This window comes from Coccomyxa subellipsoidea (assembly GCF_000258705.1).
Source record: "Coccomyxa subellipsoidea C-169, whole genome shotgun sequence".
Classification (NCBI taxonomy): Eukaryota; Viridiplantae; Chlorophyta; class Trebouxiophyceae; family Coccomyxaceae; genus Coccomyxa; species Coccomyxa subellipsoidea.
In genome coordinates, this window is record NW_005178039.1 from 1154560 (window position 1) to 1181434 (window position 26875).

General features: G+C 54.2%; 4 protein-coding genes across 4 annotated transcripts; 2 read left to right on the forward strand and 2 right to left on the reverse strand.

Annotated features, from left to right (window-relative positions):
• Window positions 1–593: 593 nt before the first annotated feature.
• Window positions 594–14287, forward strand: COCSUDRAFT_61418 (hypothetical protein; the record flags this gene model as incomplete). The annotated part of the gene is made up of 27 exons (XM_005649664.1): window positions 594–681; window positions 819–1032; window positions 1325–1484; window positions 1626–1724; window positions 1927–2078; window positions 2463–2586; window positions 3315–3513; window positions 3879–4054; window positions 4408–4568; window positions 4862–5381; window positions 5662–5841; window positions 6157–6372; window positions 6737–6994; window positions 7434–7552; window positions 7891–8113; window positions 8310–8462; window positions 8668–8748; window positions 8999–9151; window positions 9461–9598; window positions 10300–10410; window positions 10624–10796; window positions 11171–11342; window positions 12015–12162; window positions 12466–12703; window positions 13000–13141; window positions 13484–13705; window positions 14045–14287. The coding sequence occupies 27 exons, from the start codon at window positions 594–596 to the stop codon at window positions 14285–14287; spliced, it is 4863 nt and encodes a 1620-aa protein (XP_005649721.1).
• Window positions 14288–14612: 325 nt separating this feature from the next.
• COCSUDRAFT_46622 (hypothetical protein) lies at window positions 14613–17041 on the reverse strand. The gene is made up of 4 exons (XM_005649665.1): window positions 16863–17041; window positions 16232–16475; window positions 15804–15961; window positions 14613–15313 (listed from the first exon to the last, which is right to left on the reverse strand). Exons 2-4 carry the CDS (start codon window positions 16401–16403, stop codon window positions 15149–15151), a joined length of 495 nt encoding a protein of 164 aa, XP_005649722.1. The 5' UTR covers window positions 16404–16475; window positions 16863–17041; the 3' UTR covers window positions 14613–15148.
• Window positions 17042–17328: 287 nt separating this feature from the next.
• Window positions 17329–20718, forward strand: COCSUDRAFT_61420 (hypothetical protein; the record flags this gene model as incomplete). The annotated part of the gene is made up of 9 exons (XM_005649666.1): window positions 17329–17340; window positions 17514–17672; window positions 17940–18026; window positions 18199–18274; window positions 18406–18565; window positions 18840–18991; window positions 19619–19743; window positions 20000–20296; window positions 20521–20718. 9 exons carry the CDS (start codon window positions 17329–17331, stop codon window positions 20716–20718), a joined length of 1266 nt encoding a protein of 421 aa, XP_005649723.1.
• A 1005-nt stretch (window positions 20719–21723) lies between these two features.
• COCSUDRAFT_40506 (hypothetical protein) lies at window positions 21724–25784 on the reverse strand (the record flags this gene model as incomplete). The annotated part of the gene is made up of 11 exons (XM_005649667.1): window positions 21724–21897; window positions 22123–22419; window positions 22678–22815; window positions 23081–23314; window positions 23574–23698; window positions 23811–24029; window positions 24298–24443; window positions 24715–24865; window positions 24953–25028; window positions 25220–25331; window positions 25534–25784. The coding sequence occupies 11 exons, from the start codon at window positions 25782–25784 to the stop codon at window positions 21724–21726; spliced, it is 1923 nt and encodes a 640-aa protein (XP_005649724.1).
• Between the last annotated feature and the right edge of the window lie 1091 nt (window positions 25785–26875).

The following is a 26875-nucleotide window of genomic DNA, read 5'->3' on the forward strand; positions in this document are numbered from 1 at the left end:
AATGTTGCTTTCTCCCAATAGTCCCTGGTAATTCTTGGAGAATGTAATTTTTTCGGCAGATCAAGGATGGAGATGGGTGTCGGCATCCTGGGCAGGCACCGGCCTCCTGGCTGTGTTTGTTTTCCATCTTTCCTGCAATCCAGGCGGCGGAGTTTCTGCCGTAGACCTTGTTCAAACCTGAAGGTGCTGGTCAGAATTGATGTTGGGAAAGATCAGTCATCCGCATTGAGGTAAGCGCACACCTCCACCTGCTTTTCACCAAGTACAAGCTTGCAGAAACTGGGATTGTCGAGGACCGCATTTTGCTCTCACGTGTAGGAGTTACAATTTCCACAGTTATCCAGGTTCGTGTGTTGGAGGTTTGATGCATACCCAGTCTTTGGGAGCACACACAGGTAGTGACATACTACTTGTCAATCTGCACTCCACAAACATATTGCCAACCACTGATTATGAGCCGCGCATGCAGGTTACCAGCGGTTCACGCACCATTTTCTGGGAAGTGGGCTTGCCAAGTGAGGGGGCAGCTGGTCAGAGCGTGGTCCGGCGAGCCTGCAGATATTTTAGCTGACAAAGTCAGGCGTGCCAAAGGCATGCTTGCAAATCTGCCCGAGGACCTCACCGATGCAAAAGTTGCAGACCTCCAGAAAGTCTGCATGTCATTGGGCGCATCAAAAACTGGTGCGCATCTCAAATTTCTCATCTTTCTTGAGATTCCATGCCAGAGATACTGGTGGTCCTAGTGCTCCCACCCCGTTATGGATCAGGCCACTTCTCCAATTCGCACATGCGTAACGGATTTGTTACTTTGGTTGCAGGGAAGAAACAGGTGTTGATTGACCGTATCAACCGCATGCTTGAAGTGTACACGCAACAGCTCGATGAAGATGAAGCAGCAGAGGAAGAAGCAGAGCAGGTATTAGACGAAGGCTACGAAGCTGATGTGGGTGACGATGAAGATACCGAAGAGGAGTCGTTCATCAGAGCTTCGCAGAACGATGATCTGATGGGCGACCTTGAAGGGGAGAGCAGGTATTTGCAGATCACCTCTCAAATCTGTATTTGGGGCTCCGCCTTCGGAAAATAGGCTGTCCTGTTTTTGGGGCTGCAGCACCGCAAAGTTTTAATAACAGCTGGGTAATAACCTTGGAAACATGCCCTTGCCGGCAAGCTGTTGACTGTATTGTGCTGTGATCCTTCGTACTGCATGACACATGTGGTTTCATTGCAAGGACTCATGCGGGGTGTCCTTATAGAGATGCTTCGCAGATGCTTTGCCCGGGGGCAGTGTGAAAAGATGCATGAAGCATGGGTGTGGGTGCAGTTCTGAAGGGAACATGCTGTCGCTGATTGGCAAGCCGCGGGAGCAGCAGCTAGAGGAGCTGGAAGCGTGGACGGTGAGAGACATGCGGGCAGCCCTGAACCGGCAGGAAGTCAAGAACATTGGGGCCAACACCCGTGTCAACCTCATACCTAAAATGATGGTGCGCTGCCTTCTTCAGCTCCTGCCAACCGCGGAGAGCACAACGCAATGCTGCTCACAATCGCCAGACGTGGAAGGCACAGCAGTTGCATGCATGTGCTGAGGTGCATGGGTGACAGTGATGATGCTGTGACATGCGCAGGCTCTGCTGGAAGAAGATAAGGTGGATGCTGCCATTGAAAGGCATTCCTTGACAGCCGTGCCTGACTCCGTCCCGTTTTCCTCCGAGGATGACCTGGAGGTGTGCCCTGGCGTGGTTCTCTAGCATTATTTACCTATTGAATTGGTCACAGATGCAGCGCTGCTTCCTCTTGGCCCAGTAGCTCTAGTTACCACAACCTCCCTACATGTGGACTGCTGGGGGTTCTAGGTGTTACCAAGCCAATGAATGGTCAGCGTCCTGCTTCCTCAATGGAGAAAATGATGTGAGTTTGCCGCTGCAGGAAAACCTGAACCTCCTGACGATGTCGGACCTGAGGGATCTGCTGCGGCAGCGTGAACAGCAGGTCAAGGGCACGAAGTCCGAGCTTATAGATCGCCTCACACCACTCCTGCTGCGTGAATCGGCAGTTGCCGAGTTTGTAGCCGGGCTTGGGTGCGCATCCCTTGATTTTCTGTGTCTGCCACGCATGCAAATGTCACCCTTGTACCATCCAATATGTGGAACAGCTGAATGTTGGTTTTTCTGCAACTATTGGAGCTGCATTTGAAAGTTTTGATTGAAGAAAGGTTACAGGAGACGCAACTGTTGCAGCTGCATGCTGTCCTCTCGATTGAACAGAATTAGAGCTGGTCAACCAAAAGGACAACATATAGCTGTTGAAGCTGGTCTTGTCTCGTCTTTGCGGGAGGAGCTCAACACCAAAACGGGGAGGCATTTGTGCAATCGCACAGTATGGAAGGGAGCACAGGATTATGAATTGATTACAAATTGCATGGCGAAGGAATGGCTGATTGTGGTTGTGCTGTGATTCTGCAGGGCGGCTGATGTGGAGGCTCAACTGGAGGCCAGGGGCCTGCCCACAGGCATGGACGAGGCTGCCGCCCGCGCAGCCCTCACCGAGGCCCTCGTTTTGGAGGAGGACTACGACCCTGCGGCTGCGGTACGGCCACTGCAAGAACTGCTTCTAAGTGCTTGAGCTCTGAGATATCTGACATTTGTGCAAATAAAGCGAAGTGTTCTGCTAGTGCACATATCAACAGAAGGCAGACTCTGGGCGGGACCCCTCGCCAGCATGGCGTTGCAGCGTCTCAGGGGTTTGTCCGTGGTGGAAGCCGTGCCAGGGAGGGCACTGCTCCTGCTCCGCACCAACTCGTCTCCATAAGAGGCGTTTCCAGCTTAAACCTTAGATCCAAGAACCACTGCCTCCATGTCCTGCTCCTGCTACTCGTTGAAGCCAAGTCCACAAGGCCCTTGAAGTCTTGACCCCGGCAACAAAAACTGCGCGTTGACTTTGGGTTCTGTGCAATCAGCCGAACGGACAGAGCAGGCTGCCTGAGTGTGGGGGGCTAGCCTCAAGAGGCGGTGTGTGAAATCCCGGCCAGACCGCATGGAAGAGCAGTACTTCTTAAGGCCAAGAACACTAGCTCTGAATGCCTCAGGAGAATGGGTTGATGTAGCTGAAGCAGGAGCGGGAGCAGTGCTTTTGGGTCAAAGAATTCAAGCTGGAAACACCCTACGAAAATGTGTTCTTGGTTTTTTGGTGGGGCCAGGAACTCACTGTCTAGGTGCCTTGGGGCTTTGAGTTGATGTAGTAGAAGCAGGAGAAGGGGCAACTGTTGTTAGGACTTACTAAAAATGCCTCACGAGAAGCGAGATTTTGCACAGCAGGAGCAGGAGAGGGAGCAGCTGGCGCTGGAGAGGGAGCGGCTGGTGGCGCAGGAGGGGCAGGAGCGGTGGGCGCGCATCCTGGGGCCCTGCCTGCGAGTGGGGGTCATCTGCGGGGGGACTGGCGCCAGCCGCGAAGCCTCCCTGCACAGCGCGCGCACCCTGCTGGACCAGCTCGACACCATTCACCACCTGCAAGCTGGTAAGCGTTGCAGTCGAGTCCATATTTTGACCGGCTGGTGTGTAAGCATGCCTGCTGAGGAGCCGGGCCATATCTGTCATGTTGGGGAAGTTTGTCACATGAAGGGAAGGCTTGGAGGAAGACTGAAATGCGGGAATATGGTGTCCCATGAGATGGACCACATCTGCCATCCCCCTGCAACTTCAGTGTGGCAGGAATGTACAGAGGTCCATAAATCATGTGTCCTGTGGCCATCCAAAGAAAGGAGATCTGACGCAGAGACCCACATCTCCACTTTGCTGTTTTCTCATAGGCTGGTATGGCAAGAGCCGGCCTCCGCTGACTAGTGTATCAAAGCTGCTTTTTGAACTCGTGGTTTCGTGCAGCGGCGTGGCACGGCGTTGAGATGGACCCGGAGCAGTACGGCATCAACGTGGTGCCCTGCTTCATTGACTCCAGCGGGCGGACGCACCTGCTCTCGGTGGAGCAGCTGCAGTCGCACTCCGCCGCTGACCTGGACTTCCTGCTCGCCCACACCGACCAAGCCTTCCCCAGCATGGAGGTGCTTGCCCACCTGCTGTACCTGACACACCCTGCTGGGCAGCCATCACAGTGAAACAGTTTCCAAAAGGTACCATACCTGAGCCAATCCACAGCGGCCTTAAAGGACACACCAGCAGAATGTATAGGCAATAGACTCATGCATTCTGCTGGTTTGTCGCATACTGCTGCTGTGGAAGGCTGGTCTTTCAAGGGTGCGAGCTCCATGGCAAAGAAGGTGCGTTATGTTAAGAATGAGCACCCAAAGGTCCTTACCAGGAGGTGTATATGGTGCCTCCTTGCCATTGGATAGAAGATTTGGAGGATTTGTCAAGCACAAAAAGGCTGACATTGCAATGTCTGCGGTGTGTGCAGGAGGCGGCAGAGCAGCTGAAGGAGGTGGCGGACGTGATGGTGCCGATGGCGACAGGGGACTTGGCAGAGGAGGGCCAGCTGCAGGCGCTGCTGCAGAAGGCTGGCATGCCCTTTGTGGGCAGCCCCTCTGAGGCCGTGGTCCTGGCCGGCAGTCGAGCAAGGTGACCTGCCACATTGGGATTGCAACACTTGTCAAGGAGGCTTTCCATATCCATAACTTGTACCCCCAACTAAGCACCACCTTCGCTGTGCATGCTTCCCCGCCACAGTCATCCCACCTTCCCTTGCACTGGGCTGTCCGCTGTTGTGGGTGGCAGGAGAGATGTGCTGTCAATAGCCAGCTGCCAATGCATGTCGCACATGTCAAGTCAGATGGGCAACTGTTCCTTTCCTTGCAGAACCTCTTTGGAGCGGTCAGAACACCTCTCACGAAGACATGAATGAATGCAAACAGGTTAGCGGGGGAGATGGAGCGGCTGGGCTTCCCGACGCTGCAGCACCTGGCGCTGACGGTGGCCGATTTCACCGGCGATGAGGACGTCGTAGAGCTCGCAGGACAGTGGGCGGATGCGCTGAGCGAGCAGAAGGGGCAGGAGGAAGAGCAGCTGCTGGAGGCGGTGTCGCCGCCCAGAGACGGCCCGGTGTTTTTCAACCCCTTCGGGCGCTCCTCGCCGGCACAGAGCGGAAGCTCACCAGAAGGGGGAGAGGCCAGCACATCGGGGCAGGGTGCAGGAGATCAGACGGCGGCCGAGCAAGGGGCGGTGATAGATGTTGAAGCGGAGAGCTCGGCGCTGGCGCAGCCGTGGGGCAGGCGGCTGTGGAACTGGGCGCAGGCAGCGGGGCTGGATGCGCACAGCGGAGTCTTCGTTGCAAAGCCCGGCGGGGTCGGGCGCGGGGATCGGCCGGGCGCGAACGTGGTCATGGCGCGCGGCCTGCCCGCTGCCGCGCTGGCCGCCCGAGACCTCATGGAACAGGTGGGCAGTGTCGTTTTCTTTCTTTGGACACAATGCATTTTGGGCCTGGTCTTCGTGTTACTGGCTGGTTCCTATTTTTTGCGTTCTCCTTGGGTACTGGAGATCAGAGGATGCCCTACATGCTGTGAAGGTCTCCAGTGTCCAAATCAACGTGAAAAATGGAAATCAAGGGTAGCCATCCAAGATTTCTGTTCAGGGAACGTCCAAAATAAATTATAGGGACATAGACCCCCGCAGCAAAATAAATGAATAATAAATAAATGAACTGTGTTGCGTGCAGGGGCACGAGAGTGTGGTGGTGGAGAGGCACATGGGGGGCGCAGTGAGGGTGAGCGTGGCAGTGGTGGAGGGGCGGGAGGGGCCTATTGCGCTGCTGCCCTCGCAGGAGGAGCTCATCTGCCCCGAGGCCACTTTCCTGGACGCCGGGCTGGAGGCCGAGCGGCAAGCCGCTCGCAGAGAGGTGCCGTGCCTTCAAAATTATTCTCACTGACCCACCACTGCATCCTCTGCTTAGTACGAGGGTAGTAAATATCACATGTATGTAGTCCCCCTGACTTGGGCTTCTGCCTACACCTCTCACTTGATTCTTCGTTCTGATGAGGCCAGTCAAGGCATTTCCACTCGCTTCAGCAGAGTGGAGATTCACAAGCTCTGGGGGAGGGTGGGGCGTACATGCTAAGGTGGACATTTGTCATGGTTTGCATGACTCTAGTATGGTGGTAGCATTGTCACATTTGGCGATAGGGCTGAGTGGTGCATTGGTGCGCTCGTGCAGGGTTACAGCGAGGAGCAGATAGAGGCGGTGTTGGCGGGGCAGCGGGATGCACTGCTGCAGGATACACATGGGATGAGCTACGCGCAGTGCCTCGAGGAGGACTTCCCCGACACTCGCCTGCGCCAGTCCTGCCCGCCTCGGCTGCCCAAGGAGCTAGTCTGGGGTCTGCGCCAAGGGGCGGCCCGGCTGTTCAAGGCGAGCCATCTGCTCTCTCCTGTCTGCTTAATAGCACTCTCATTTTAATTTTGATGTGCAGCATGCCGTTTGCGATGTCATGAAAGGCTTATACGCTACCTCTGTCAAAAACGTCGCATTGTCATCAATCGTGTCCAATTTGATTTTTGGCATTCCGGCATGTATATTCTGCCTGCATCCTGCCATGGCAATAGGCTTGCAGATGTGCAGTAGTAAGGTCATTCACCTCTCCTCTCCCCTTCATATGAACCCTAGGGGCTGGGCACATCAGGGTCTTTTTTCAGAGGCGGCTTGGAACCTTCTTTCGGAGGCGCGGCGTATAGTTGAACAATTGCATTACATTGCTCTAGTCAATAAATCCGAGTTTAAAAAAATGCTTTTGCAGGAGCTGGGCTTGCGAGACGCGGCGGTGATCGAGGGCTGGGTGGAACTGCCCAAGGAGGAACCAGCCTCCAGCAGTGCTGACGATGCTGCAGAGGGGGTGACCGTGCCTGCGCTGGCGCTGCCGTCGCTGCACCACCGGCTGTACCCGCGCACAAAGGCAGTGCTGACGCCGGCCGACCTGGAGAAGGCAGCGCATGTGCACGAGGACCGAGATCCCTCCTTCGACATGCAGGGCGAGTACCTGTCCGATGGCACCGAGGTGCGCGCCACATTGCCCCTTTCTGATGCCCTTTGCGTGGCACAAACCCCTCTCCTGTCCCCTTCCTGCTGTGCATGCTCTAGGCAGGTTATCGTTGGATGTGAAAACGCCCCCGGAGAAGAGCATCCCTATGTGTGCGCTTGCTGCGGCTGTATGTGCCTGCCCTCTGTTCCCTTCATGCGCAAGATTACATTGCAGCTTACTGGTGGGCCTCCTGTATGTGCTAGTGCTTGCCCTGGGCTGGGCCCATCCACAATGACGTCTGCCCTGATGCAGCAACATGTATTCTCCTGGCAGTTGCAGTGCTGCTGTTGTTACTACGGTGCGGGCATTATTGTTGATAGGCCTTGCTGCAAGACTCCGCAAGATCCTACAGGATTGCGCTTCTTTCGATTCATGGCAACGTGATAGCTGAGGGGCTATTCATGGTATCGTGCAGGGGTACAAGCGGATATTTGACGAGGCAGAGGCGAAGCTGAAGTGGAAGGAGGCCATGCTTAGCATGCCGCCCCCCGAGGTTGATGACCCCTGCGACCTGCCTGCAGACAGCCTCTGCAGGTGTACACCTTTCCCTGCCTCTGTTCTCGCCCCTGATGATTGGTACATGTCATTTAGGAACTGCTTGACTATTTCCCATTTCCCATCCCCCTCTGTTGTCCGGTTTGCCAAGTCTTCAGGTCTCCAATTTACAGCAGATTCAATTTGGAAAGTTCAAAATTCCTAACCAACCTGCAGGAAAACAAACTTCAACAAAGATATCGTGACAAGCATGTCCTCTGCATGATTTGATCTTGGCCAATGACCGCCTGGACTCTGTTTTATGACAAGACCTGTGTTGGGAATGTGCATGCTGTTTATATATCCAATCAGCTGTTTTCAAAAGCTCTTGTGTGCAGGTGGGACAGCGGCACGATCATGTTTGACGCGGTGCATGCGGCGTTGGACCTCCAGCCGACGGGGCCGCTGTTCGCGCAGGCGGCCGAGGCCGGGCTGAGTCACCAGGCCACTCTGCGCCACGTGATCTCCTCAGCCGCACGCAGAGCTGGCCTGCCCGCCATACCCACCCCCTTCGCAGAGTCTATCCAGCGCACCATCTTCATGACGCTGCCTCCCCCCAGGGTGCGAGAACCACTGCTGCTCTTGTCTATTACTGTGAGATGCCTGCTGCGTCTATCGAGTGGTCCGCTAGACAGGGATGCTGCATGCAGCAGAATTCGAATGGTACTAGCCCTCGAAATGCTCCAGCAGTATTTTATAAAAGCGGGTGGGAGAGGGTTTGATGGGTTGCTGACGGGTGGTGGTGTTTTGGATGCAGGACTACGAGGGTGAGTTGGATGCACAGCTGGCCAAGGATGAGGTCTACACAGAGGAGGGCCTCTTCAACGAGGCACTGGTGGAGAGGCCTGCTTATGACGAGCCGCCCAAGCGCCAACGGCGGATTATGGACCCCAATGCAACCTTCGTGCCGGTGAGCAACATCATAAATCTCGTTTCCTTTTCGCCACAGGGAGCTTGGGCTGCAGCTGAGTTCCTACATTGGTTTGCTCAGAACATCAATGCTTTCCTTTCATTGTTGATTTTGCTTTGGCACATCTGCTGTGAAACAGTGCGACAGTGCATGCATCCTGCACACGGAGACCAGACATCAGAGTTGATCTGCCTGGACATTGCAGGTTTGGGCCCACCCCAGGTATGGCGACCGTCTGGACATCGGCCTGGAAAGGCAAGTCGACGAGTCCCTGAAGGCCCAAGAGGTGAGCCCAGAACAGACCTCCTGCACTGTCCTCTCCTCCATGCATGTTTCAGGCGAGAGTACATGCTTGCGCAGGCCATCTACACAGGTCACAGCACCATCAACGCGCTCCAATTCGAGGCTACAAATTTACTGAACCAGCAGAGATATAATCTCCCCAAAACGGGAGCACAGATGCAGCCGGCAGGAAGCAATTTGGTGCATAAATGGGTGTGATGTCGTCGCTGACATCATTGCTGATGTCATCGCAGGAGGTGGCCGGTAGCGGCAGGGAAGAGGAGGAGGAGGAGCAGCAGGTGATGCCGCAGCGGATCTGGATTCTGACTGGCGGCGACTCATCGGAGCGGCGCGAGAGCCTCGCCAGCGGCCTGGCCGCCTGGCTGCGGCTGCGCACTCAGATCGAGGTCAGTCAGTCTTTGGCATTCATAGTTTCCAGCCATCTTAGGTCTGAACAAACGCCTGACGTTGATGCTCTGAGACGTTCTGAGCATGACATCGGCCAAATTGAACACCAACAAGATCATCCTGCCAGAAGAAGAGCATCATATATGGGAGACAAAGGAACAGGACGCATCGGTATTTGGGATGTACTCCAAATAGGGGCATGCACACACTTGATGCGCTCACTAGGCCTCGGACCCAGGGCCCCTTATGGCTCGGTGGATTGGTTTCCAGCAGAGGAGTTTGATCTAAAAAGCTACATGTGGTCACAGGTGCAGCCGGAGCTGTTTCTGTTGGCGCCGCGCAATGCCGGTGCAGACCTGGCGGAGCGGAAGGGAACGCTGCTGCAGCGCCGCGCCGAACTGCTCGCCATGGTGGGTGCCGAGGAAGACCTGCCCGAGGAATTGCAGGTGCGCGGCCTTGCCTCCCACAAGTGTTAGGGTAAGCATTCCTAGTAGGACATGCGTTTCCTGCCAGAGGCAGTGTGGGTCTGCAGACAAACTGCATGTGAAGGCTGCCACATGTCCTACCCCTTGTTGGACTCGCCAGATCCAAGCAGGATCCAATCCACCGTGGGCACAGCTCAGTAATGGAAGTACATAAATTAAAGAATATTATTATAGTTACCCTTCGACAGAATGTGAGAGGCGTGCCTTATAGCTGATTTGAGAAAAAATCATCCTTGCATAGCTGGCACGTGGGGACGGTAAATGTCCGCCATGCATTGCCTTGTGGGCTTTGGTGCGCGGAGGGATTACTACCAGAAGCTTCAGAGCAAGCATTGAAAGCATGCCCCGGAATATGGAGACGTGCGGAAGGTCCCCGTGGGAAACTTTCGCCTAGTGCCTTGTCATGAGTAATGGGTATGATCGAGTGGCTGATCACATGGAAGTAGCTTGTCAATTCTTGAAGTGCATTAGGCAAATGACTTGCCAGGGAGACCTTCTGCACGTCAAGCTGGGGATGAAAATCAAGAGAATGTTCATGCATGTGCAAGATGACACTGTATTGCTAGCAGGTTTAGGTGAGCTGGAAATAGCAGGGGACATCAGGTCGATGTGACTGGCTGGGTTTGTCAATGTTGTGTAACGCGCGCTGGCGTGCTGCGCAGGTGCAGAACATCCGCCGCCCGCCGCTGCGACCGGTGGAGCCGCATGTGATGGGCGTCTGGGCAGTGCCCTATGCGGCTGCGCTGCACGCCACCCCAGAAGACATCCACGAGGTCTGAAAACTCTTTCGTTAGAAAACAACACGGCAACGGTTTCAACATGCGCGCTTCAGTGCGCCTATTACAATGCGCAGTCCTGGATCTGACAGAGTACATTTAAGAAAAGTGGTTGCATGCATAGAAATTTGTCGAACTGAATGCCAAGGAAGCTTGAAGAACAGGCAAAAAATGGGGACTTGAATTTCAGTCTGGACTTCGTTGCTGCAGGTGTGCGAGCGGGCGCTGAGGGCAGCAAACACGGCGGATCACCGGAGGGCGGAGGAGGATGTGGCGGAGGATGAGCTGCGCAAGTACGTGGCCCAGCAGCTGGTGACTGCCGAGGTGCACGGCGTGGCCGGCACCTGGGGAGGCAACCCCAACCAACTGCCACCCCCGCCCAGGTGATTCACATCTTTTGTTGCAACTTTTTAACAGGGAAGGATAAGAATTTGGAGGTCGGTCGGCCCTGCTCCTGCATGTGTGATGCTCGCATTGTCAGGACCTCGTTGTTGTGACCCTTGGCATGACGGTTGGCACAGTAGAGCTGGCCTCCTGAAGTCTTTGAAGTGTTTGTCAAGACATTCATGCGGCTGGATACACTGTGCGAGTCACCATGCCAGCGGAATTCGGCATGCTCTGCTCAGTACCACAACACATCAAAATTGATGGAAATACGAGAGAAAGGTGTGGTGTCTTGTAACAGCCCAGCAAAGCTGAAGGACAAAGGGGATGCCTGTATTAATTGCCGAGGGACATTTGAAATGATTATGCACAGGTACATGGACCTGACCAACTTTGCGATGGAGGCGGAGGCGGCGCAGGCGGTTGTGCTGCTGGCGCTGCATGGGGGCATGGGCGAGAATGGCACCGTGCAGGCGCTGCTGCAGGGCTACGGCGTTCCCATTACGGGCCCCTCCTGGGACGCCGCCAGTGTTGCCATCGATAAGGTGCGCATGCCTAAGTGCCGGTTCAGCAATGTAACCCCAGTAGCAGCTCACTCATTGAATCCAGAGCGCCATGCGCTGCTTAGACCAAGCAATCTGGGTTCACCTGGCTCGGTCGTGTCCCTTTTTGGCATCAAGGCCAGATTTGGCAGGCTTTGCTTAATATTTGCTAGATTTTGTGCCCTTTGTGAAGATGACTGCTGCTCAAGTCAGCATCAGCACTGCTTGAGAAGAAGCAGAGAAAAGTCTTGTTTTCACATGTCATTGCCTTCTTCTTCACTGTGCGGCGCGCCGTCTTCTTTTGGGCACCTTTCTTCTTTCCCTTCGCTTGCTTTCGGGAACGTGAACCCGTCATCACACCCAATGTCAAAAAGACACATAGCGCAGACAAAACGACTGCAGCTACCGTCAGGCTTACTCCAGAAATCACCATGATACTTCTTGTACCCGCACACCACGCACTCCTGTGCGAGTTTCTGCGTCGCCATGCTGTTCTTTGACCCGGCTGGACGACATTCATACTTTGTACCCTAAACCCTGCAGCTGTTCAGGGTCTGTAACGCCCTTCAGTGTTGCCACGCTGGAATAAACAATTAAATCTCGTGGGACCACCGTTATTGTTACATCGGTTTACTTGTTTTGTTTATGCTTGAATCCACATTTTCACTGCGGCAGGCGGCGACGGCGGAGGTGTTGGCTGAGCTGGAGGTGCACAACGTGAGCACGGCGCCCAAGTTCCCCGTCACGCTGCAGCGGCTGCTGGCCGCGGCCGACGATGAGGAGGAGTGCCACGCGCTGTTCGAGGAGATGCAGGACGCCATCGGTGCGCCCCTCTCTTGAGACGCCACACTCATGCTTCACATACTTTTTGTCCCACTGGAAATATTAGGCAGCTCATTGGCCAGCCGCACATCCCATGGCTGCATTGTAGGGTTCTGAAGAGATGCTAAAAAACCTCGCTGATTTACTCTATAGCGGCACAGAGAGCCGCCTATTCAAGGCTCCCAAATGCAGCTGTGGGACGCGCAAGTGGCCGGGGCGTCATTTGATCTTGATTCCTGTGTCTCTGTGGTTTGCAATGTCCTTGCGGTGTACAAGGAAGTTTGACACATAATCTCGGCCGCAGGTGGCTCCAACTCGCTGGTGATAAAGCCGGCGGCGGACGGCGGCCCGGCAGCGGTGGCGCGGCTTGGCAGCCACACAGACTTGGGATGGTACGCGTGCGCCGTGGCCGATCGGGACGCAGCCATCCCGGCCGGTGTGCTGGAGCAGCCGCCCAGCCGGCAGCAGGCTGGCGCGCCCATCCCTCTGCCGCTCACCCCGCCCCCCGTCTTCGTCGTTGAGCCCTTTGTCGACACCGAGAGGTGCGCTTTCAGCCTGACAATTGCATTCCCTCTGCCACAGCATTGTGATTGTGTTGTCCTACATGGTGCTTTTCGCATTTTTTAGCACTTTCAGAGGACAGGTCTTGCAGAGATGTGCAGATGTACAGCCAACCAAATGTCGCTTCTCAAAATTCATGCGATTGGTGCTAGAACAGGGGGCAAATTTTTGTACAAGCGCGGAATTTAATGATTTCTTGGTGAGCGTTACGATGAGTGTGTGGGGGAGGGAATGTTTGGAACGAGCGCGTGTGGCTGAGGAGGTGTGTGGGGCGCAGTGTGCGGATGGTGACCGGGGAGGACGGGCGGCCGAGCATAGAGTGGACGGGCGACAGCCGATGGCTCCACGTCAGCATTGGGCTGCTGGGCCAGGTCGGCACCATGCGCGCCCTGGGGCCCACCCTCAAGCTCCCAGACCAGGTGCTTACCCAGTTTGGTCCTCTTACCTCCTCATTTGCCTCGCACGGGGACTGCACACGTGGGAGTTCATTCCCCTGCTGGAGAAAGCTGTCAGTATGACTGCTAATCAGGCTTTCTGCCACACATTGTCTGGAGCTTTGAGCATTTTAATGGTCACACGTTCCACTAACCTAGGGCTGCTTGCAAATCTGAAAAAGCAGTCCTGCAGCTTGCCTTGGGAAGTGTGGCCATTGGGACTATTTTACAGATCATCACACTGCACACACCTTGAGAGGAAACAACTGCCTAGGCCCACTATTTATCGACTGATGGGGAGCTGACTGTTGTTTCTGCGGGCTGCAGACTGGCATGCAGACAGTGCGGGTGACGCCGCCGCCAGGGGATTTGGTGCGTGAGGATGTGCTGGCAGGGGTGCGCGCGCGTGCAGAGATGGTGGCTGATGCGCTGGGGCTCAACGGCGCTGCCTCGCTGGAGGCGCTGATGCATGCTGAGTCCGCGGACCTGGTGCTCATTGAGGCCAATGCCATCCCCGACATCTCCCCCGGCTCAGACCTCTTCCAGCAGGTGCCTTACCTGCATTCTTTCCTGCGTCTTTGGAAGCAGGAAGCTCACTCGGGTTGCGCTGATGAAAGGTTGTCAATGTGAATTCTCACGAATGAATGCAAACGGTGCGTGGAGGCATTGATTTAACTTGAGTGTCTGTTAGGCATCGGCCCTGCCTTGGTGGAGGTTGAATAAGACAGCCGCCTATGGGGCTTCCTGTCCTGTTGGGCGAAGCTTGAAGATGCTGGCACTGTGGCTATTAGCGCCCCAATGCTGCTGTCCTGCTAGCGCTGTGGTCGCCTCATTGCGTACATCTCTGTTGCGGTTGTGTTCATGGCTGAGAACACTGTCCTTGCTCAGGCAATGATGGACGAGGAGCTGGGCTGCCCGACGCCGGCAGAGCTGCTGAAGGAGCTCATAGCGTTCTCAAATTTTGCCGAGCAGCCGGCGCCCGCGGTGGCTGACGACGCCGAGCTGGCGGCAGCTGCTGACAAGGACGCTGGCCTCGCCAGCAGCGGGTGGCAGTACGGTGCCATGGCATCTCTCCCGGACGAGGATTTTGAAGACGAGGATGCACTGTCCATAGTGAATGCCGACCAGTAGCAAGGCATAGAGGTGCTAGAGCATTCTTGGCCAGGCTCTGCTAGGCTCAATCCTAAATGGGATGTTTCGCATTTGAGCCAGAAACATAAGTCTGGGACGTTCTGGACGAATAGTTTGGATGCCTTTGAGAAATTGAGACCCATGGAACGCATGAATGAAAAGGCCTGCAGTTGGTGAATGTAAGGTCCCGAGCACTTTTGATGCATCGGAGACCGCAAGCTTATAAGATGAGATAATAATCATATCTATATGCTTCACTAGTTAGCGGATGAGGCGGGGACGTGGATCTGTTGAAAGGCATATCCAGATCAGCCATGTGGCATATAGGAAATAATGCATTGCAGCATTCAGCTTTTACAAGACAGCGTAATGTCACAATTTTAGATGATAAACTCAATTGGCTGAAGTGTCAAACGAGCTACTCAGCTCCACAAACTATCTAGATCCATGAGAAAATGTACAGTGACCTTTCCAACACATACACTTTTGGTACACTGCTCCCGAGTGCGGGAGCATACAACATCTCCACGTCTGTGCCACAGCATAAGGACAGCCCTTCAACGCCCATCCCACACAGCCGACAACAAACAACCTCCACTGCTTAGCATTCACTCTTCAAACCAAAGCATTTCCTCCAAGAGAGCCGCTCTCACACCATTTGACAAGCATCCCTGGCATCCTTCACAACCAGCTTTTATGCCAATTGAACACCTGAACTCCAGAGCCCTGCACCTATGCATACATTGCAAGTCGGCCCAGACGGCAGCCCATGGTACCACCATCCTCGGCCAAACAATACAAATACACACATTGCAGCTTCAGACCGCCAGCCTGACAGGGTAGGGATTAGTCACAATCTGCTCAGCAGCCCTTGCGGCTGGCAACCTCGCGCTTAAGCGCCTCTGGGTCCTCTGCGTGGTGCAGCCGCGCGGTCGGCGGCGACGGGTCGACCGGCTCCGGCCGCCGGCGGTTGCGCGTGGCTGGGCCGGCGTCCTCCGCGCGCAACTCCACCTCCCCCAACGGCTCCTGCGCAGCGCAGCATGCTTCCTTAATGCCTTGTTTGTATTCCACACGACCCGAAGGTACCAGCTTGACCTGGTAACCACGAAAGCACCTTCAGAGGAAGGCACCCATCTTACTTCGTTGGGGCGTCCTCGCTTCATCTTGCCTCCCCACATCTACTCCAAGTGGGTCATTTGAAGCCCATAACAACAGCCTCACATGCCCGCACAGTCACACGCCTTGCTGAAGTTCAGAGGCACATGCCACCAGGATAATGCCGTTTCTATTTAACATCTGAGAAGCAGCAATAACGGCCCAAGGAGACACCATGATGCATCACACGAAAGCAGTCCATTCATTCATGCAAGACAACAGCGCTCGATCACCACACCCCGGGAGGCTGGTGTGTGTGCCAGGGAGCATGGAGCCCAGGCGCTGATGGCTTGAGTAGATTAAGGCACGACACAGGCCACCACCAGGCACAGCGGTGGGGCGTAGCCACTTGGGCACGCACCTGGGGACCGGCAGTGCGGATGTAGAGTGGGTAGCTGGACCGGATGAGGCCAGGGAACTCCTTGTACATGTCCTGCGTGCTCCGCATCTCAAAGCTCTCCGGCCGCTCCGCCACGCTCACATTCGCCTCTGGCACCTCTTCAGGAAAGTGGCGCCTACCTGCGCACATGCATCCACTTCCTAAATATCTATCGTATGTTATAGGCGTACCAGTCTCCAAAAGCTAGCCATTATACAGTTCAAAGTGTGTGATGTATAAGATAATGGTTCCACAGGCCATCACCTTACCATGCATGAAGCAAGTTGAGGTAACGGCACTCCATGCAGCACAATTCTGTGTGCTGAGGTAGGTAGTTAGGTTGGGACAAGCTTGCATCAGTTGAGGCGCCTGCAGGAGGCAAGAAATTTTGCACTTGGCAAATAAATTACCTGTGCCAGGGGCGTCTTCGCCTGGGAAAGGGGCCTGCGAGTGCCTGCCGACACTGCGCCTGCGTGGTGTTACAGTCATGGGACTTCCTGAGCCAGGCTTTGGGGCAGGCTGCCGCAGCTGTGCCCCATTGCTTCTGCCTATGTTTGGCAGGGCTTGCATACGTACAATCATTTCGAACGTCTTGCAGATCTCAGGCTTTCTGTGTGCCCAGAGCCTTCCCCACTGACCGCGTCCTAGTCAGCTCTGCAAGTAATAAAAAAAGTTCTCCTGAGAATCGTTCGATAGGAAGAAAGGCATGACCTAATGGGCCGTGAGATGATTGCTCGTCACTGTGAGTCTGCTGGATCGAAAATGCGCGGAAGACAGCTGGAACTCCTGTAATCTAACAACGAACCACACAAGGGGAACGGCAGCCAACCAATGGCATCCCTCAATCTCCACAAGCACTTCTTTCATCTAATTAATATCATGGCGTGGCGCTCCTAGACAACATTCCTTCAAAAGACCGAGGCTTGCGTTCCTTTGCATCGTGCTGACAAGGTTTGGATATCGTTGTACAGGACGTCGAAGACAGCACCCCGACTACCCTGAAACCCTCGAACAGTAGGCTGAAAGAAAGGAAGCACACACCTGAAAGGCAAAGCAATCGTACGATGGCACCTTCGCTTGCCTTCGAGCTAGCTCTTGACACCTCAGTCACTGACTGACTGTACAGGGAAGACAATTTTGCACGAGCTACTGTGCCGCACCCTGTGAAGAACGCCAATCCTTACGTTCCTATTCGAAGAGAGTGTGCATCAAGAAGAAAATCCGTCGAACTTTACGCGAGGGTCGAGCTGCAGCGAAGCTTTGCAGAAACAGGCACGTGTGTACATGTGCCAACCAGGGGTAATTACTATATTAACTAGGGGTATATTAATTACCCCTAGGGTGGAGGGTACCCTAAAATGTCCAACTCTGGCCCTCTCCAAACTATGCGATGGACAGCTTCAGAATAATCTGCAACTTGAGTCCAACCAGGAGCAGAGAAGGATAGTGGAGCAGTAGAGTGCACAGACGGAAACCCCAGCAGAGCGCTGTCCAATCTCACAACGCCATGTCAAAGCAGGTGCGCGTCGCTGCTTCCTGCTGGCCTGCTCCTGACTGGCTCATCAAGGGCGTGTAAAAGCTACCCTTGCAAGGGATCGTGGCGATCATCGCCGCCACGACTGGGGTGGTTCATCGCTGCTGCACTGAAAGAGGTAGCAAGAAATAGTAAGAAATCCGTGTCTGGCGATGCAGGGCACGTGGGAGGATGATTGCCGGAGATGCGCAGATCTGGACTCCGCTAACGCCATCGACTGCTGGGCGGCCAGATGTGTGGAGGCACATGCCGAGTTCGAGGCTTACATGCGCCAGGGTCCCGGCCATTCTGCTGTCCATCCCGGCAAGGAAGCGGGTGTGCACGCGGGAGACAGGCGCGCACCTTACCGATCCCACTGACAGCACAACCTCCTTCACATGTCCGCTGTATCAGAAGGAGCTGCAGATCTATGGGGTTTGCTCGACTGCCATTCCTGTGTACATCAATTATCCCCACTAGGCGGTAAAACAATCGTACGCCAACAACATCGTGCAGCCCCGCTATTTTCCCGAATGCGATTGCTAAGTTTGCATCCTTTCGTTGGATCCAGGGCGGCTTATGCTGGTTCAACCAATGGTGGGCAGTGCGGGACAAATTGCCTGACGCCTTCCAAACCGTCTTTGGGCGCACTGAACGACGTGCGCGAGCCCGCCGGTGGACCATTACAGACGGTACGGTCAAATTCAAGAAGAAATAGCGCTCATTATGATCGAGAAAGCATTTCCATGAGGAAGCACACTCGAGATGTCTTTGTGCTCAGGCCAATCTTTCCTGCTAGGTCTGTCAGTGCCAAGCACCAGACATCTTCGTGTCCCACTAATAAGTACTCCCTTGTGCACACAGGACCAGATAAAGGCGTCCTTGGCTTCCATGACAGCCAACACCAGCAGCAGCTTTGAGCTTACTCCCAGCACCCAAGGTAGGCCCATTGAGGAGAACTGGAGTGACCGATTTTGCACACGCAATCACCAGCCAGTTGTTGTTTCACGTTAACAAATCCGCATGCTTTGCGACTTCCTGTCTGTGATAAGACTGTGGCCTGTGCTGCAGCTGTGATGCAAACGGAGCCAGAACAGTCGGGTGCATCTGACAAGAGCAGCTGGACGCCAACCTTTAGGGACTACACCCCCTCGGACCTGCAGGAGAATGATCAAGAGCCTCAAGAAGAAGGAGAGGAAAATGATGAAGATGACACATCTTCATGGCAAGAGTACGTTCATCCCACATCACCATTGCCCTGCCTGTACTGCACATCTGTTGCATAATTAAGTGTGTTTGCGGTTTGCACAGTACTTTGCAAGTTGAACAAGTCAATGATGGCAGGTCGACTAATGGCATACTCAAGCCACCTGCCACTCATGTCAACTGCTCCTGGGATTGTTTTCAAGCACTCAAAAAGCTTGGTGGCAATACATAGCTGCATTGCTGCTGTGAGCAGAGCAGAAGGGAGCTTTGTGTCACTGTGGCATTGGCATGCTGTGCAGGCCAGCAGTGAAGGCAGAGCAGTGCGATTTGGACAAGGAGGCTGCTCTGCTGTTAAGCCTCTCAGACATTATCAGTGGAGGCCAGAATGCCAGTCAGGAGGGCAGCCGTAGAGCACACCAGCTTCCGAATCACATGCCTGTCTTCCTGGAAGGTGAGTTATAAAATGTCAAAAATCAACTGAAGCAGCTGTAATTCTTGCTGTGCAGGCACAGTGAGAGCATTCTTCTGTAGGGTAAATGCTGTTTTGTGGCCACTGCAATAGCTTCCAATCCCTGGTGCTAGATTCCTGGTGCTACCTGAGAGTGTTACTTGTCTGCTGCATGTGGTGTTTTCATAGGAAGGCCCAACACGACCAGCCACATCAGCCAGTCCAAAGCACTGTAATGCAGAACCAAGTGACAGGACCAGTGTAAATTCTTCTTTCCTCCTGACCAGGTGCCGTGACTCCGGAGCGGCGGGCGACACCAGTGGCGTCAGATCATGAAGACTCTGGCAATCACACTGATGGCAAAGACCTGTGCTTGTCGCCAGAGGCGCAGGCCGTCACACAAGGCCAGGCAGATATTCTGCATAACAACTGGCAGCTGACACTGTCAACCAGGGGAAAGGGCCCTTACAGGGGAGTTTACCGAAGAAGCGACGGCCGCTGGAAAGTGAAATTTAGTCATCGTGCGTCACATGTCCACTAAACTTTTGTCGGTGTTGTATACCCATGCACCTAGCAGGATTCTCCCAAAAACGAGGTAGCAAATGGTCAAAGCTGCGTTGCGGGGTGCAGGTAATCTGGAATATTTGTTTGAGCCTTTCAAAACGGCAGAGGAGGCTGCAAGGGTGTACGATCGGGAGATGCTAATATTAAAGGGCGCCAAAGCCCGCCTCAACTATGCAGACTCATATCACGGGGTGCGTCCGCGCACATAACCCCAGTCCTTGCAAATCAGTATCCTTGCTTGATTGGCAATCAGTGACAAGATGCAGTGCACGACGGCTTCTGAGCTGTACTTCAAGAACACCCTCGCGCATGTGCAGACAGTGGGTTACAGCGTGGGTTAAAGAACCCCCAGTTGCAGCATCGCTGTCTGTGAGAATGAGGCAATGGTCTATACTGCCAAAATCCGGCACTTGAATAACCAATAGTCATGAGCTGCCGTGCTTGCAGGTTGCGATTGACCTCTTGGGAATATACGAGGAGAAGGCAGGCAAGGGGGCAGGAGCCGCAGAGACAGGCCGGAGGAAGGCAAGAGGCAAGGCAAATGCTCCAGAGACAGGCATGCCTGCAGAGCGCGCATGCAGGAAGCGCAAGGGCAGCGACAGAGAGGATGCGGTGATATGTGCTATGATGTCTATGCCAGTCGAGCAGCAGGGCGCTGCGCGTGCTGAGCGAGCTGCAAAGCGCAGCGCGCGCACCCGGACACTGGCCAGCGCTGACATCCCAATGCCAGATCCTGTCCCACTGGTATGCTCACTGTCTTGCCTGGCTTCACAGTCACCCATCCTGCAAGTTGGAGAGCCTGCCTGGAGGCAGCAGAGCTTGCATGCATGACTTGCACATGATTTCAGCTGCGCATGCCAGTGCATGCAGTGTCACACGGTCTATGCCTGCCGGGGCCGAGTTTGGTCGCGATACATGTATCTTGATGTGTGCATGCTCCTGACCAAGGTGCTCTGTGTATGGTGCAGGCTCCATGTGCGATGGAGACGGGTGCTGGGTTGATGACAAGCGGCGCACTGGGAATGCCTGTGATCCCAGCAAGCACCATTGCGTCCTCACCAGATGTGTCCCCAGCCGCCTGCCTGCCATCTGCGGGCTCGAGGAGCCATAAGAAGTCTGCTCCCAAGCGCTCTCCCTCCCGAGCCACGGCACTACCTTTCCAATAGCTTTGTGTTTCTGGTCAGCTTTTGTGAACCTTCTACAGAGTGCTGCATATTCCGACGTCAGCTGTGCACAGAGCACATGTTGGGGAGCTTGTGCTTATGCTTCTCTTCAGGGACTTCATCGGACAGTGGTGCTTGTCTGAAGCCTGGATTTAGTTGTACTGTCTCACCAAGAAGAGTCAGCATACTCTGTTTTCTTACTTGGGCTCTTGATCATGGTAGAGCTCCGAGATGCCACCTACAAGATGTTTGCCTGCGATGCTTTGTTTGTGCCTAAGAGGAAGTTGATTGCATTGCCAATTGTGGTACCACCGGTGCCCCTGCATTGCCTCTTGATCCTCAGTTTCAGATAGAGAGAAGTGTAAAAGCATCCTTGTGAGAGGTGGCATTTCTCTTGAAAAAGTCTTGTAAATATTTTTCCTGATGATGGCGGCAAACCCCTGATTGCCAAATCTGAAACAACTGCATTCCCTTGACGACCTTGCTCGTGTCCTTTCAAAAGCATTCTCCATTTATAAATATTCTCTGTAAGTATGGTTGCCAATGTTTCCTGATCTGTATGCCTAGCTAGCAATCACTTGTGTTCAGTTGCAATTTCAACCCAAGTCAGCTAGTGACAGCAGTTGGCAACAGGCAAGCATGCAAGAGATCTAAATTGGAACCCTTGAGCATCAGTGCCCTGCTCCTGAAACTGTCCTCACCCAGGTCACCTGAGGTGACAGTCATGTCGCCTTGAAATTTATTTTAAACCATGGCATCTTTCATTAGAAACAGACAGGTGGGAGCACGTCCACCGGATCTAGGGCAGCTCAATCTTCCTTGTCTCAGGAAATGCTGATTCTCTGGTCAAACAGTACAACCAATTTGGGGCTTCAGATAAGCACCATTGTCCGGTGAGGAACATGAAGAGAAGCATAAGCTCCCCAGCATCTGCTCAACCAACGTCGGAATATGTAGCACTCTGTAAAAATTTAACAGAAGCTGACGAGAAATATTCAGTGCTGCGGCTCAGGAGGGAGAGCGCTTGGGAGCAGATTTCCTGCGGTTCCTCGAGCGCGCAGATGGCAGGCAGGTGGCTGGGGACGCTTCTGGTGAGGACGCAATGGGGCTTGCTGGGATCACAGGCATTCCCAGTGCTCCGCTTGTCATCAATCCAGCACCCGTCTCCGTCGCACACGGAGCCTGCACCATAGCAAAGAGCACCTTGGTCAGGAGCACGCACACATCAGGATACATGTATCGCAAACAAATCCGGGCCCTGTAAGCATAGAGCGTGTAACACTGCATGCACTGGCATGCGCAGCTGAAATCATGTGCAAGTCATGCATGCAAGCTCTGCTGCCTCCAGGCAGGCTCTCCAACTTGCAGGATGGGTGACTGTGAAGCCAGGCAAGATAGTGAGCATACCAGTGGGACAGGATCTGGCATTGGGATGTCAGCGCTGGCCAGTGTCCGGGTGCGCGCGCTGCGCTTTGCAGCTCGCTCAGCACGCGCAGCGCCCTGCTGCTCGACTGGCATAGACATCATAGCACAAATCACCGCATCCTCTCTGTCGCTGCCCTTGCGCTTCCTGCATGCGCGCTCTGCAGGCATGCCTGTCTCCGGAGCATTTGCCTTGCCTCTTGCCTTCCTCCGGCCTGTCTCTGCGGCTCCTGCCCCCTTGCCTGCCTTCTCCTCGTATTTTCCCAAGAGGTCAATCGCAACCTGCAAGCACGGCAGCTCATGAGTGATTGCTTTTTCAAGTGCCGGATTTTGGCAGTATAGACCATTGTCTCATTCTCACAGAACAGCGATGCTGCAACTGGGGCTCTTTCTGCAAGCTGTAACGCTCTATCTGCACTCGCCGCAAGGGTTCTTGTGAAGTAGTGCTCAGTAACCCTTGTGCTCGGCTTCTTGTCATTGATTGCCAATCAAGCAGGGGTACTGAAGTCACAAGGCCTGGGATTATACTTGTGGACGCACCGCACGATATGACTCAATGGGGCTCACTGGGACAGGCGCGCCAATTATCTGCTTGCTCTGGGCCGGCCTATTGGGCACGGGCCTTCCAAGTGCTCCGCTTGTCACCATCCCAGCACCTGTTCCCACTGCACGCGGAGCCTGCAGCATGATACAAGAATGTCTCAGTCAGGACGCTGTGATGGTTTGATTCCAAAGATAAACAGACCTGCATGTGTCCTGATGGCTTAGCTGTTGGAAAATGCATGCGGCGTAACATTTTAGATTTTAAATGCGCAACTCAGATATTCATCAGACCTTGCATGCAAACTCTGCTGCGTCTTCAGCCCCTCAGGCACGATCCAGAATTTGAATCAAGGATGATTGTACAGCCACGCAAGCTTGCATGCAGTGGTATTATGCGTACCTGCGCTGCGGCTGCCGGCATGATGATGTCAGCGCTGGTCCGAGGCCGCGCGATGCGCTTTGCAACTCGCTCAGCACGCGCAGAGTACCGCTCATCGGCAGGCACAGGCGTGAAAGCTGCTTCCTCAGCCTTGCATTTCCTGTATGCGGCTGCTGCAGGCTTGGTGCCTGTCTCCGGGGCAGTTCCCTCCCTGCCTGTTTTTAACACAGGCCCGCCCAAAGTGTCGATGGGAACCTGCAGCATGTCTGCTGATAAGTATCGACACATGAGGTGTCATGACTGCAACAAACTCTTCCACACAGCCTGAACACAGGAGATGTGCTGCAACCGGAGCCTCCATATGCAATCCCAGGTTGCACATGCGCAAGTGTATGGCAGCACTGAGATAGAGTACCATCTAAGGCCACGGGGAGCTCTCATTCTGATCAGAGGCTTCAAATAATCAGGCAGGAATGCTGGATCCTGGGGACAGGGAGTAGTTGCATTGACGCACCTCTCCATATGGCTTTGCAAAGTTCAGGCGGGCTCTGGGCCCCTTCAGATACAGAGCAGCCTGATCGTAGGCTGTGGCCGCCTCCTCTGGCTTGTCAAATATGCCAAGGTGATGTTTCTTTCCACCTGCAATACAGAAGACATCTCATGCGATAATCTGCTAAAAAATGTGGGAACACCTGTTGGGTGCATGCATGCAGGGTGTACAACACACACAAAAGCACGGCACGGCCCGCACCATGAGAGCACTCAGCCTTCCAGCGACCATTCTTGAAAGGGGTCACTCCCACGTACTCGCTCTTTCCCTGGCCTGGCGGTTTCAAAGCTTCAGATCTACGATTTGCAGCTGCCTGCTCCTCTGGCGAAGAGCGCTGGTCGTTGCCAACCGTGTTGTTGACAACGTCTTTGTCATCAGACGGCACTGGTACCACACGCTGCTCCGGAGTGGACAGGGCACCTGGATCAAAATAATGAGATTTGACACCAGTACAAGTCTGCTCTGCGTTGCAGGCTGGCTGCATGACATTTCTGCAGCGGCTGGTTGGTTTGGTCGTGTTGGGCGTTTGGGTGAATAAATGAGACCCGGAAGACGGCAACAACACTGTCAGACAGATAAGATGCTGTGGCAAACTCTCGCAAACAAGCATGCACACAATTTACGAATGTTCCCAGTGTGCCAGTTGTGCTAGGGTCACAGCCCCTTCAGTTTGTACTTCATGACTCACCTTCTGGGAAGACAGGCATGTTTGGAAGCTGGTGTGCTCTGCGGCTGCCCTCCTGACTGGCATTCTGGCCTCCACTGATGCTGTCTGAGAGGCTCAACAGCAGAGCAGCCTCCTTGTCCAAATCGCACTGCTCTGCCTTCACTGGCCTGCACAGCAGACCAATGCCACAGTGACACAAAGCTCCCTTCTGCTCTGCTCACAGATAGCCTGTTGCATCTCTGCTGCGGAATATGCCATTATGTACCGCCACAATTGTCTGTGCATGAACGCAATCCTGCAGCACTTGACATAAGCGGCAGGGGGCTAGAGACTGCCAATAATCAAGCTACATTCATTGTCTTGTTTGACCTGCAAAAAGTCCCACGCAAACCACACTGAGGAACAGCTATGCGATGTTGAGCAATGGGATGAACGCACTGTGGCTGTGAAGATGTATATTCTGCTTCCTCTTCATCTTCTTGTTGCTCTGGATCAGGCTCCGGCAGATCCGAGGGGATGTAGTCCCTTAGGTTTGGTGTCCCGGTGCTCTTGTCAGGTGCACAGGACCGTGCTGGTGTGAAGTGCATTGCTGCAGCACAGGCCGAATATGTGTCAGAAAGGGCCAGTCTCTTGGCACCAGGTTGGCATGCAAATCAAGATGATCATTGGAGCTTACCCTGGGTTTTGGGAGTCTCCTCAGAATTGGTATTCTCGGCTTCCATAGAGAAAGTTGATGGCTGCTGCGCCTGACCCTGTATGACAATTCAATGGACCTAAGTGCTTCTCTGCGACATTCAGAAAACAAAATGGATCGCAATGTTGGCGATTCCGGATACTATGTTGCCTTTTTAGAAAGACATTGAAAGCATCCGCAAGAAAGTTTTGCTGGAGCCACTAAATATAAAACACGCTGGATAAAATATTGCCTTCGAGTCCGACTCACCGTTTGAAGTGCTCCAAGGGCGAGCTTGTGCGCATCCGTCTTGCCACCTGGCGAAGAAGAGAGGGAAGGCATCAGGTAGCTTGTCCCAGAGTGCCCATCAAAAGATGCTCCCCTGCGACCAGCAGAAGGAAATACTGTGAGCAGCCAAATTTTAGGAATAAATCCCGTGCAGAAGTTGATTAGCGGACGACCGTAGCAGCGAGCCGAGGCTGCGCAATGAACAGGCGTGCACATGAGCGGCAGTCGAAGAAGGCCCGGTATGGCGAGTGAGCGGCGCGGCTGAGGAATTGCAGAAAATTTCCGCAGAACATTACGCGTGGGATCGGAAGGGTGCGCGCCTGTCGCTCGCGCGAAGGCCCGCTTCCTTGCCGTGAAGGAAAGCTGGACCTTCTGCAGAATGGCCACGACCCTGGCGCATGTAAGCCGCGAAGTGAGCAGGTGTCTCCACACATCCGGCTCTCAAGCATTCGATCGCTGTAGCCAAGTCCACTCCTGTATATCTCAAGAAGTCATCCGCCGAAGTGCCCTGCGTCGCCAGATGTAGTGTGTCTGTTGCTGTGTTCATCGATGCAGCACCGATGCCCCAAATCCGATCATAGAAGCCACTGAAGCCATGTTCTTCAGCAAGGACGGTCCTTCACAAGCGATCTTTCAGCAGTGTCAGGTCCAGGCCAGCAGCTCTCATCTACACAAACCTGCGCCATGGCGAGGAGGTTGAGACTGACTATACTCTGCAGAAAGCAGGCTCCACTGTTTCACTACACTTCTCTGCTCTTGGCTGCACTCACAGTGCAGATTATTCTGCAGCTGTCTCAGCCATGATTTTGAGAGGGCGAATGTTGGAAATTATTATTGCCTCCCTAATATTACCCTAGATTCACCCTACAACATGCCCGCGTTGGCTCACGTGCCTGTCTCTGGACGTTTTTGATGGGATGGGATCTTTTCTGAAGGCGGCATGGATCGAATGGGGCGAGAGTAGGGCACTGCTCCAGGGTCTGTTCACCTATAGCATGCATGCCTTGTCGCCTTTCGAGCGAGCCGCCTCTTTTCTGAGAGACGATTTCACGTCAAGAGGTTCCTGCAAGGCCCCGTATATAGAGGAGTACTCATCCGGGGCAGGGAATGCATGCATGTATGTGATGAGTGAGTGATAGGCTGCAGACTAATGAAGGCCCCGCAGATGTGGCTGCAGACGCCCTGCGTGTATGCCCTATGGCCTCTGGCTTTGGGTTTGCCGACCTGTAATAAAAATAATAATGCATATTGCATGCAGCCGTCATGCCAGTGCGTCATTGAACTGGGAGTCACATCCGCACAGTGCCTCTGGCCCAGCCGCTGAACTGAGTTGTGAATATAGGTGAACATTCAGGTCAGGAAGCTGGGTCAACTATGCTCAGAGAAAGGAAGAACGGTGCAGTGGGTGCATCATACAGTACATTGAGATACTAGGGTACATTCTACATTGGGACAACCATGCAGAAAGCTGCTCAATGCTTGGAAAGTGCCCAATTGCGGGAGCAATCCCAGTCCCCTTGCTTTGCTCCTCCACAGACCAAGCAGCTCGGTACAGCAGGCAGAGGACTCTACTAGTCATCGAGCAGGATGTCTCTTGCCCCTTTTGTTGCAGACAAATAAATTGCTTCACAGAGGGCA

Excerpts from the sequence above, each read along its gene's own strand:
- COCSUDRAFT_46622 (XM_005649665.1), bottom strand. The coding sequence starts at position 16,403 with ATGATTGTACGTATGCAAGCCCTGCCAAACATAGGCAGAAGCAATGGG. Across the intron at positions 15,962-16,231 it reads CGAAGACGCCCCTGGCACAG|GTAGGCGCCACTTTCCTGAA; the intron begins GTAATTTATTTG and ends GCATGTGCGCAG. Across the intron at positions 15,314-15,803 it reads TCCGCACTGCCGGTCCCCAG|GAGCCGTTGGGGGAGGTGGA; the intron begins GTGCGTGCCCAA and ends TGCGCTGCGCAG.